This window comes from Thalassophryne amazonica, chromosome 1 (genome assembly GCF_902500255.1).
Source record: "Thalassophryne amazonica chromosome 1, fThaAma1.1, whole genome shotgun sequence".
Lineage (NCBI taxonomy): Eukaryota > Metazoa > Chordata > Actinopteri > Batrachoidiformes > Batrachoididae > Thalassophryne > Thalassophryne amazonica.
In genome coordinates, this window is record NC_047103.1 from 172,454,433 (window position 1) to 172,466,213 (window position 11,781).

Consider the following 11,781-nt stretch of genomic DNA (forward strand, 5'->3'; position numbering starts at 1 on the left):
AGGTCCGGTCGTTAGCTGGTAAACTTTAAATCTATGCGGGGTTTTTTTTTTTTTTTTCTGATGGAATTTAGATATTTATGACATACGTATGTTCATGTCCAACTTGGTTTTTCTAATCGTGTTGTTAGTTTCCTGGTTTGTAACGAATGTGATACGCATCCCCGACCGATTATCACGGGTAACGGTCTGATATGGGAAAATATCAGTCTGGAATTCAGCCAATCAGAGCGAGTGTCGCGTCAGTATAATATAAAGTCTTACCCCCAGTCTCAATTCTCTTTTGTACCCCTTCCCCTTTAAAACAAGGGGTAAGGTGAAGGGGTATGCCTCTAGCCCTATGAATTGAGACACTCCTCCGCCTTAGGAGAAAAAAAAAACCTGCCTGTGTCAAACTGCCGTCTTCACTGTTTAACATGGTAACCGAAACACAACTTGTTGCAGTAGCCTGTTTGGTCTTTTTATTTTCTTGCCTTTCTGTGTAAATGCAAAGAAATAGAAGTCGCAGATTTTTTCGACGCATCGCAATCATGTCATGTTAATGTAATTAATTTGTCATTTATAATAATAATTCATAGTATTAATAATTAATTAATTGGTAATTAATTAATGTTAATAATAATTATTATTATTCATAATAATAATAATAATAATCAATATTGTTTGATTAATCATTGATTGATTAGTAATTAAAATAAATAAACACAAGTTTCACTTTTTGAATGAAATGACTGAAATAAATCAAATTTTCATGATATTCTAATTATATGATCAGCACCTGTATGTATGTTTTGGGCTGCATCTAGTTCTGTTAACCTTATATTTCTTTTTAAAATTCTCCCATTTTTTGCATCCAGCCATATTTCCTTTAGAAATGTCCTTGACAAATAATATCAGTCTGTTAGGAGGTCAGGTTGTGTGTTACACATGTACATGTGTGTGTAGATATTTTCCAACTGAAACTTCTCATTTTCTTATTAGGAGTCGAGTGTGTTCAGGGCTCCCTGTTTGTTTACTAAATACACACACGTGTTAACAGACCTAAAAATCCAACAGCAGGGGGCGCTATTATCCAAAGATTTATGAACATACAAATTAACCTGCTTATCCTTTATCATGATTTTCTCTGTTGTGAGATATAAAAGTGTCTTATCATAGCTTTTGTGTGTATGTGCATTATAACGCTTCAGCGCACGACCAAAGTTACGATATTCTTCAGAACGACAATATAGGCAACATGCATCCAGCAGCATACATGTTACTGTCATAGACAACTGCCTGTAACTGCCTGCCTGTAAAACTTGAAGCCACATGAAGCCTCTTGATTTTGGAAAATGTCTGAAAATACTTTAGTTGCTTGCTGTGGCTGAAGAAACGTAGCTTTTAAAAGAATTTGCTCTGTGTTTTGTTTCTCAGCCTGAACCAGACACACACAGAGAAAAGGTTAAAGATCTGTGGTTAAATTGAAAATCACTTTGAAGACGTGATTTAAGTGATTTCTTGCACTATTGATCACCAAAACCTGTGTCAAAATATTTATGATTCAAATGTGTAAAAGTCATTATAACATTTTTATTTTTAAAGGATTTTTAAAGGGTCATTTTAGATCTTCAGAACTTGTTAGTCAGTGTTTAGTCTGTTGTTGCGTGTGCTTTTCTGTCCTGATGGACATGCATTAAACTTGATTGATTGGTTTGTGTGTGCAGAGCCAATATGAGAAGCACAAGGAGGTTTCCACATCTCAGGGAGTTAAGATTCTGGGGAAAGACCTGGAAAAGACTCTGGCAGGGCTCCCCTGCTGGTGGCGCACAAGGACGACGAGGTCCCCGTCCTGAGGGTAAAGTCCCGCACACTGGATGGTTCCGGCTGTGAGAGGCTCCTGGTACACTGACGGGTTTTATCTTTTAGGACGAACTGGTGCGGGAGCTGAAACAGACTCTGAGCTCCATCAAACTGGAGGAGAAAGGTGTGTACGTCCAGGCCTCCACGCTGGGATCCCTGGAGGCTCTGCTGGAGTTCCTCAGGACCTCCAAAGTCCCTGTGAGTACCTGACTGCTGGGCAACTGTAATATTTGACAAACTGCAGAGGAGCTGACCTTTGACCTCATGGTGTGTCTGCAGTACGCTGGAATCAACATCGGCCCAGTTCATAAAAAGGATGTGATGAAGGCGTCAACGATGTTGGAACACGACCCGCAGTACGTCCAGAGTTTGTACTTCTGCCTTTATTAGGATCTGGATTAAGAAGTTTACTTGTTGAAAAAGTCAGTAGGTTTAAATACACAGGATTGTGTGTGTGTGTGTGTGAGACAGGTTTGCAGTGATCCTTGCGTTTGACGTGAAGGTGGAGCGAGAAAGTCAGGAGATGGCCGATAGTCTCGGTGTGAGGATCTTTGCTGCTGAAATCATCTACCATCTGTTTGACGCCTTCACCAAATACAGAGAGGACTACAAGAAGGCCAAACAAGACGAGTTCAAGTAGGTGCACGCCGTGAACTGGACGGGAGGACGCCCCCTCGGGGGAGGGGGGTTGATGTGGCGTTGGTCTTAACGTGTACACGTCTGCGTCCGTTTTAATTCTCCTCTGCGTTTGTGTCGTCAGGCACGTGGCAGTGTTCCCGGTAAAGCTCCGAGTCCTGCCTCAGTTCATCTTTAACTCCAGAGATCCGATCGTGATGGGGGTGTGTGTGGAGGCTGGTGTGCTGCGGCAGGGAACGCCGCTGTGCGTCCCCGGCAAAGGGGTAAGACCACCTGCTACGAGGCCGCCGCTGCTTCTGTCCGTAATGTCACTGCGACCGCGTAGGACTGGACCGCCGGCGGGCTCGGTTTACTCAGGCATGGCCCAGACCAATTCTGTCAGAACTTGGGTGTGGTGTCTTGCAGACTCCTCCAAGCCCCAAAATACTTTAGTTTTTTGTTATTATGGTTAATTAAGCTACTAGAATGATCAGTAATAAACCATATCGTGAGCCAACAAATCTGTTGTTTGCTTGTTTACAAATTTTTTAATTCTGGGACTTGGTTGTTTACATCACCATACAAATTATGTATAAAGTCACAAATAAGCTTTTGCCTCAACATGTCCAGGATCTGTTTAAAATGAGGGACTCCAGCTACAGTTTGAGAGGAACATTATTATTTGAGAAATCAAAGATCCAAACGACTGTAAAAAGTCATTGTGTTTCCATTAAAGGGGTTAATATTTGGAATAATTGTCATGATAATATTAAAATACTTGGTACGTTAGTCGGCTTTACAAAAAGAACATATTTACCCGTTGAGGGATTAGGTTTACCAATTTGTTGTGCTTGGGATTGTGCACTGTTGCTTGTTTGGTTGTGTTTTTTTAGTGAGTGTTTAAGTTACATTGTTCATGCGCATTTTTTGTGGTGGTGTTATGAGTGTATATATATTTATATATGTATACATAAAGGGAGGGTGTTTATAATCTTTGCTTCTGCCTTCACCATTTTGGCCACATGTTTTCTCTGTACGTTGTTCTTTTTATGTGTTTTGTTATTGTCTTTATTGTTGTTCATCTGTGTGCCAAATAAATAAATTCATTCATTCATTCAATTGTCATCTCAATGTGTAACTGAAAAGTATCTGTTTTGTGTCACGTGTTTTGATGTTTCAGTTTGTGGACATCGGCGTGGTGACCAGCATCGAGGTGAACCATAAGTCGGTGGACAGTGCCAAGAAAGGACAGGAAATCTGCATCAAGGTTGAACCCATTCCAGGAGAAGCACCCAAGATGTACGGTCGCCATTTTGAAGCCACTGACGTCATTGTCAGCAAGGTGAGGCCACACCCCCTGTCGGGAGAGTGGAGAAACAGTGCCACACTAAAGCTTCTTCAAGAAAAACAGTTGACTTTGCAGCTTTATTCAGATCCACTTCAGTCCTTTCTGTTCCAGACCAACGTAAACTTTTATTAGCTTCCAGGATCCTGTTATAAACACATCCACTTGATGGTAAACTAAAATTTAGCGTACTGGGGTGTCATCAAATAGGAGCCCTGAGGAACTCCGTGCATCATCTTTATTGCTTTTGATAGTGTGGTTACATGTCATTACTATATGTAACCACATAGTCATGGTTATATAGCAGCACGGTGGCTTAGTGGTTAGCAATGTTGCCTCACAGCGAGAAGGTCTTGGGTTCAATTGTGTGGAGTTTGTGTGGGTTCCCTCCGGGTGCTCCAGCTTCCTCTTACATCAAAAGACGTGCAGGTTAGGTGGACTGGAAACTTTAAATTGTCCTTGGGTGTGAATGTGTTTGTCTACATGTGGCCCTGCAACAGGCTGGTGTCCTGTTCAGGGTGAACCCCGCCCTGCGCTCTATGACCCCCGCAACCCTTAATTGGAGTAACCGGTTGAAGAGTGTATGATGAATGCTTACATGTCATTGTTCATAAAACCATTGTTAACCTTCTCTGGACCAAAATGAGTCCAAGCACCACATTTTCTAATGATGTCATCCTGACATAAATTAAACAAAAAGTGTAGGTGGCCTCTGGACTGTCCATGCAGCTGTTCCATACCACAACATGAACCTAACAAACTGTCAAACTAATTAACATTAGCAGCAATACGGTTTCATGTTGAGAGAGAGCATTACAGATGCAATGTTTGCTCTGAGAGTACTTGTGGAGAAGTGTAGAGGGTATGCACATTATGTCAAACCCACAAGCCAGCATTGTACCAGCATGCTGGATGGTAAACAGAGAGACAGCAGCTGCATTCGCTCGTCCATAAACTGTGCTGTCAGCTCACACTATGTGGACATCGGGACAGTCCACAAGAATCAAACAGTTTCAGACTGTTTTCAGCCTGTCTGAGGCTGTTTAATTAATGGTTATGAAAGCCAAACCACATTTTGTGAATGAACCGGCAAACATACAAACTCCTTCTACATTTGTGACAAAACCATGTGATTCATTAAAGTAAATTAGTTTGGGATGAAAAGTATTGAACACCTATTTTACTGTAGGGCTGCCACGACTTGTCGACTAGTCACGACTACGTCGACTATTGAAACCCTTAACAAATAATTTAGTAACCGACGAGTCATTTTCTTTGAACCTTGAACCGATGAAGCAGTGCTTCAATCCGCTGCTTTGTTGGATCTTTGCTTTGCTCCTCTTCTGAAGTGGCAACTCCGCTTCTTATCCCCTCTCAAAGCCATTAAAATATGTCATTCGTAAGTCACTTAAAGTGACTAACTGGGACTCCTGTCTTGTTGTGAGAAAGAAACGAGAATCATCCTCTGTTCTGTTGCTCCAAACGCTGTGCCGTCGAGTCAAGTTAGAAAGATAGAGTCCACTCAGAATTAATAACTTCAAAGCGAATCACTGTTTAAATCAAATGACACCTCTTTCCAAACGTTGTAATACAAACAATAAACGGCAATTGATCAAAATGTTTTGGGGGTTTTTCCCTCCCAAAATGAGACATCCTGGCTGACGTGCAGCAGCCAAGACTGTATGGCTGCAGACCTGCAGACTCCAGCAGCCAGCTGAGCTCAGCTCAGGCGTATGGAGAGACATCCATGCCATTAATATCTGAAAGGAAATGCTTTTGACAAAAACTACAGATTATATTTTTTCTATCTATGTCTAGAGATCAAGGATCCATCATGTAGAGTTTATGTCCAGAGATCAAAGATCCACCATCTAGAGTTTATTTATATCCAGAGATGAAGGATCCACCATCTAGAGTATATTTATATCCAGAGATCAAAGATCCACCGTCTAGAGTTTATTTATATCCAGAGATCAAAGATCCACCGTCTAGAGTTTATTTATATCCAGAGATCAAAGATCCACCGTCTAGAGTTTATTTATATCCAGAGATCAAAGATCCACTGTCTAGAGTTTATTTATATCCAGAGATCAAAGATCCACCGTCTAGAGTTTATTTATATCCAGAGATCAAAGATCCACCGTCTAGAGTTTATTTATATCCAGAGATCAAAGATCCAGTGACCAATTTCATATTTATTTATTTATTTTAAGACTCAATCAAATCAATTTTATTTATATAGCACCAAATCACAACAAACAGTTGCCCCAAGGCACTTTATATTGTAAGGCAAAGCCATACAATAATTACGGAAAAACCCCAACGGTCAAAACGACCCCCTGTGAGCAAGCACTTGGCGACAGTGGGAAGGAAAAACTCCTTTTTAACAGGAAGAACCAGCAGAACCAGGCTCAGGGAGGGGCAGTCTTCTGCTGGGAGTGGTTGGGGCTGAGGGAGAGAACCAGGAAAAAGACATGCTGTGGAGGGGAGCAGAGATCAATCACTAATGATTAAATGCAGAGTGGTGCATACAGATCAAAAAGAGAAAGAAACACTCAGTGCATCATGGGAACCCCCCAGCAGTCTAAGTCTATAGCAGCATAACTAAGGGATGGTTCAGGGTCACCTGATCCAGCCCTAACTATAAGCTTTAGCAAAAAGGAAAGTTTTAAGCCTAATCTTAAAAGTAGAGAGGGTGTCTGTCTCCCTGATCTGAATTGGGAGCTGGTTCCAGAGGAGAGGAGCCTGAAAGCTCCTCTTCTCTGGAACCAGGGGAGGTGATGGTCTAGTGGTTAAGGTGTTGGGCTTGAGTCCAGAAGATCATGGGTTCAAATCCCCGCCTGACTGGAAAATTACTAAGGGCCCTTGGGCAAGGCCTTTAATCCCCTATTGCTCCCGGTGTGTAGTGAGCGCCTTGTATGGCAGCACCCTGACATCGGGGTGAATGTGAGGCATAATTGTAAAGCGCTTTGAGCATCTGATGCAGATGGAAAAGCGCAATATAAATGCAGTCCATTTACCATTTGAAAGCTGAAGGCTCTACTCTTAAAAACCCTAGGAACTACAAGTAATAGAAGCGCTCTATTGGGGTGATATGGTACTATGAGGTCCCTAAGATAAGATGGGACCTGATTATTCAAAACCTTATAAGTAGAAGAAGAATTTTAAATTCTATTCTAGAATTAACAGGAAGTCAATGAAGAGAGGCCAATATGGGTGAGATATGCTCTCTCCTTCTAGTCCCTGTCAGTACTCTAGCTGCAGCATTTTGAATTAACTGAAGGCTTTTCAGGGAACTTTTAGGACAACCTGATAATAATGAATTACAATAGTCCAGCCTAGAGGAAATAAATGCATGAATTAGTTTTTCAGCATCACTCTGAGACAAGACCTTTCTAATTTTAGAGATATTGCGCAAATGCAAAAAGCAGTCCTACATATTTGTTTAATATGCGCATTGAATGACATATCCTGATCAAAAATGACTCCAAGATTTCTCACAGTATTACTAGAGGTCAGGGTAATGCCATCCAGAGTAAGGATCTGGTTAGACACCATGTTTCTAAGATTTGTGGGGCCAAGTACAATAACTTCAGTTTTATCTGAGTTTAAAAGCAGGAAATTAGAGGTCATCCATGTCTTTATGTCTGTAAGACAATCCTGCAGTTTAACTAATTGGTGTGTGTCCTCTGGCTTCATGGATAGATAAAGCTGGGTATCATCTGCGTAACAGTGAAAATTTAAGCAATGCTGTCTAATAATACTTCCTAAGGGAAGCATGTATAAAGTGAATAAAATTGGTCCTAGCACAGAACCTTGTGGAACTCCATAATTAACCTTAGTCTGTGAAGAAGATTCCCCATTTACATGAACAAATTGTAATCTATTAGATAAATATGATTCAAACCACCGCAGCGCAGTGCCTTTAATACCTATGGCATGCTCTAATCTCTGTAATAAATTTTATGGTCAACAGTATCAAAAGCAGCACTGAGGTCTAACAAGCACAGAGATGAGTCCACTGTCTGAGGCCATAAGAAGATCATTTGTAACCTTCACTAATGCTGTTTCTGTACTATGATGAATTCTAAACCCTGACTGAAACTCTTCAAATAGACCATTCCTCTGCAGATGATCAGTTAGCTGTTTTACAACTACCCTTTCAAGAATTTTTGAGAGAAAAGGAAGGTTGGAGATTGGCCTATAATTAGCTAAGATAGCTGGGTCAAGTGATGGCTTTTTAAGTAATGGTTTTAATTACTGCCACCTTAAAAGCCTGTGGTACATAGCCAACTAATAAAGATAGATTGATCATATTTAAGACCGAAGCATTAATTAATGGTAGGGCTTCCTTGAGCAGCCTGGTAGGAATGGGGTCTAATAGACATGTTGATGGTTTGGAGGAAGTAACTAATGAAAATAACTCAGACAGAACAATCGGAGAGAAAGAGTCTAACCAAATACCGGCATCACTGAAAGCAGCCAAAGAGAACGATATGTCTTTGGTATGGTTATGAGTAATTTTTTCTCTGATAGTTAAAATTTTATTAGCAAAGAAAGTCATGAAGTCATTACTAGTTAAAGTTAAAGGAATACTCGGCTCAATAGAGCTCTGACTCTTTGTCAGCCTGGCTACAGTGCTGAAAAGAAACCTGGGGTTGTTCTTATTTTCTTCAATTAGTGATGAGTAGTAAGATGTCCTAGCTTTACAGAGGGCTTTTATATAGAGCAACAGACTTTTTCCAGGCTAAGTGAAGATCTTCTAAATTAGTGAGACGCCATTTCCTCTCCAACTTACGGGTTATCTGCTTTAAAACTCAATAAAATGTTGTTGACATAGAAAACCTGAAAGCCTACTTTTAGTACACAGAAAATTCTCAGGAGGTATTGATAAGAGAATGGATAAGGGATCGGATTGATAAGCGGAATCGATAATGATATCTATCGATAAAATGCAATAAGCTGCAATTTACGTATGATCTGAATAGTCGACTAATTGCAGAAATAATCGCTGACTAGTGGACTATCAAAATAGTCATTTGTGGCAGCTCTATTTTACCAGCATGTCTCACAAAGCAGGAGGAACAACCTAAACTAACTAACCCCTGTACTGTGGATGTGCGTGATTTTCATTGCCACCATTTAAAAATCTAAACAGTGCACAAAGCAATTCACCTTCACTGTGATGATCTGACGTGTCTTTAATGATGGGAAGATGAGAGGAGGCGGAACATGCATTTATATAAATGGAGGTTGGTGTACAGATGTCACGGTCTTGAAGAGGATGTGCAACCTTCAGCTGGAAACTCTTAGATAAACTGTCGCCCGTTCTGTTCACTTTGGGAGTTCTCGTTCGTGCTGGCAGTGTGTATATTCCACTTCAGGCTGTGCGTAACAGAGGCGCAGCAGCAGCTCGCTGACCAGATCACAGATGCGGAGTAAAAGTACCCAGACTCCCATTTCATCATTCTGGGCGATTTTAACAGAGCAAATCTGAGCTATGAACTCCTTAAATACAGACAGCACATCACGTGTCCCACCAGGGATGTGAACATTCTTGACCAGTGCTACAGAACTATAAAGGACACCTACCGCTGTCTTCCCTGTGCAGCTCTGGGACTCTGATCACTGCCTGATCCACCTCATCCCCATGCACAGGCAGAAATTAAAATCTGCAAAGCCTGAAGTGGACGGATGAGTTGAGGCAGGAGCTACAGGCCTGTTTGACTGTACAGACTGGAGCGTCTTTGAAGCTGCATCCACAGACGTTCATGGACTTTGTGACACTGTGATGTCTTACATCAGTTTTGTGGGGACCTGTGTGGGCAGACCAAAACCTTCTGCACATGCAGCAACAACAAACCTTGGTTTACTGGGAAACTGAGGCAGCTCCGCCAGACCCAGGAGAGGAGGCAGGCTCCTGTACAAGAAGGCCAGGAACATGCTGACAAAGGAGATCAGAGTAGCAAGGAGGAGGTACTCTGACGGGCTGGAAGAACAATTCTCAGCCACCGATCCTGCAACAGTGTGGAGAGGTCTTCAGCATGCCACAAACTACAGGAGATCATCCCCCAACTGGCTGAGGAGCTGAACATGTTTTACTCCAGGTTTGAAAGGGACCCTCTCACACCCCTCACACACCCCAGCAACAATGGACTACCTGCCCCCCTGGACATCTCTTTGCCTCTCCCCTCTGCAACTCCTGAAGTTTGCAGAAGACACCACCATCGTTGGTGATTCAAATTTACTTATGTAGCGCCAATTCACGATGAAATCGTCTCAAGGCGCTTCACACAACATAAAAAAAAAACTGAATTAAAAATTTTAAAACAAAAAAAAGATGACATTAAAGAATACAAGAGTAAAAACACATCATAACGCTAATGATAAAACAGGGAAAACATGAGTCTTTAAACGTGACGTAAAAGTCTCCACAGTATCCAACTGCCGAATGTGTGCCGGGAGATCGTTCCACAGAGCTGGAGCACGGTAGGAGAAAGCTCTGGTGATGACTGGCGGCTGAAGAGTTACTGATCTAGTGGTCCAAAGATGGTGTTTGTGTTGCTGTTTGCTGTGAACGTGAACTCTCTACTGATGGAAAATCATCTTGTCACTGCTGGATCTTCAACTTTATGCTGAAGATCTAATAAAGTTGGATCTTGGTGGATGTGGAACTGTGCCTCCGTTCCTGGTGAGGATCTCTGGAGCTGCTGCGGCGCCTCCTAATGGGAGCAGCCGGAAGAAGTAAAAAGTTTCTAGTAGGTCATTGAGGTGGACATTATGTTGCAGCTGAATTATGTCACTGGATTGAACATTAAAGTATTTACAGGTCACGACATTTTTTCTTTTTTCTCGTTGCTGTTCGGTGTTTGTTTTGTTGTTTGAACAAATATTTTATTGGTGAGTTTTCCGCCTGTTGTGAATTTGTCGTGTTTGTTTCAGATCACTCGCGCCTCCATCGACGCCCTGAAGAACTGGTTCAGAGATGAGATGCAGAAGTCTGACTGGCAGCTGATCCTGGAGCTGAAAAACACCTTTGAGATCATCTGAGCATCACACACACTCATGTCCAGGTGAAACGCTGCCCCCTTCAGGTCACCAGATGCCAGTGGAGGGGCAGAAAATCAAGAAAAGAGCAACATGAAAAAGTTTTTCTGTGAGAAACGAAGACTTTTCCACTGTTGTAAACAGTGATAGTTTAGACACTCAGTATTCCAACGTGCCTGTTCTTCTTCTGCTCTGCTCTCATTTGTGGCTGCTGCTTCACGTCCAGGCTCCGCCCCCTTCCCACCGCACTGCAGACTGGCACTAAAGAGCGAAACGAGGCTGCTGAGACCCAGCGGACACGGTATCGTCCCAGCAGGTGCATCATGGGATTGTATTGAACATCATATTGTTTTTCACTTTCATCAAATGTAAATTGAAGCAGCGGCATTGACGAGTTCAGTTGCTGAGCAGGAAGTCAACCATGTTGGAGGGGGCGGAGCACTAATAAGGAGACAAGGGTGTTTCCTGTGAAAGATTTTTAAATCCAGAACTCTTTTTTTGCTGCAGATGCTGATGTAATAAATTCTCCTTGACCTGATGAAACTGATCAGAAGTCGTCAGTTCTGTTATGAGCAGCAGCAGTGAAGCGTCACGGCATCTGATTCTCAGTGACGCTTCATGAACCTGACGATGTGATTCAGTGATCAGTAGCCGTAACGCGGACGTCCACTCCTGCAGTAACGGGTCGTTTCTACACCTGACGTTCTAAATCAAGACTGTGAGATGAATCGACATCAGTGTGTCTTCATCTGCTGTGACATCACCAGGTTTTTGGAACAGATGACGTACACTGAACAAATATATAAACACAACACTTTTATTTTTACTCCTTTTTTATGAGCTGAACTCAAGCTTCCAAAACATTTTCTATACACACAAAAGACCCATTCTCTCAAATATTGTTCACAAATCTGTCTAAATCTCTTAGTGAGCAC

At 41.9% G+C, this 11,781-nt stretch overlaps 1 protein-coding gene across 1 annotated transcript in view; it reads left to right on the forward strand.

Annotated features, from left to right (window-relative positions):
- eif5b (eukaryotic translation initiation factor 5B) overlaps window positions 1-11,098 on the forward strand; it is a 37,424-nt gene extending 26,326 nt beyond the window's left edge. Inside the window, 8 exon segments of the mRNA XM_034179590.1 lie at window positions 1,704-1,785; window positions 1,788-1,834; window positions 1,906-2,037; window positions 2,119-2,195; window positions 2,311-2,475; window positions 2,600-2,738; window positions 3,635-3,796; window positions 10,742-11,098. Of these exon segments, the coding sequence (XP_034035481.1) occupies window positions 1,704-1,785; window positions 1,788-1,834; window positions 1,906-2,037; window positions 2,119-2,195; window positions 2,311-2,475; window positions 2,600-2,738; window positions 3,635-3,796; window positions 10,742-10,849 (912 nt within the window). The 3' untranslated portion in view covers window positions 10,850-11,098.
- The last annotated feature ends 683 nt before the right edge of the window (window positions 11,099-11,781 follow it).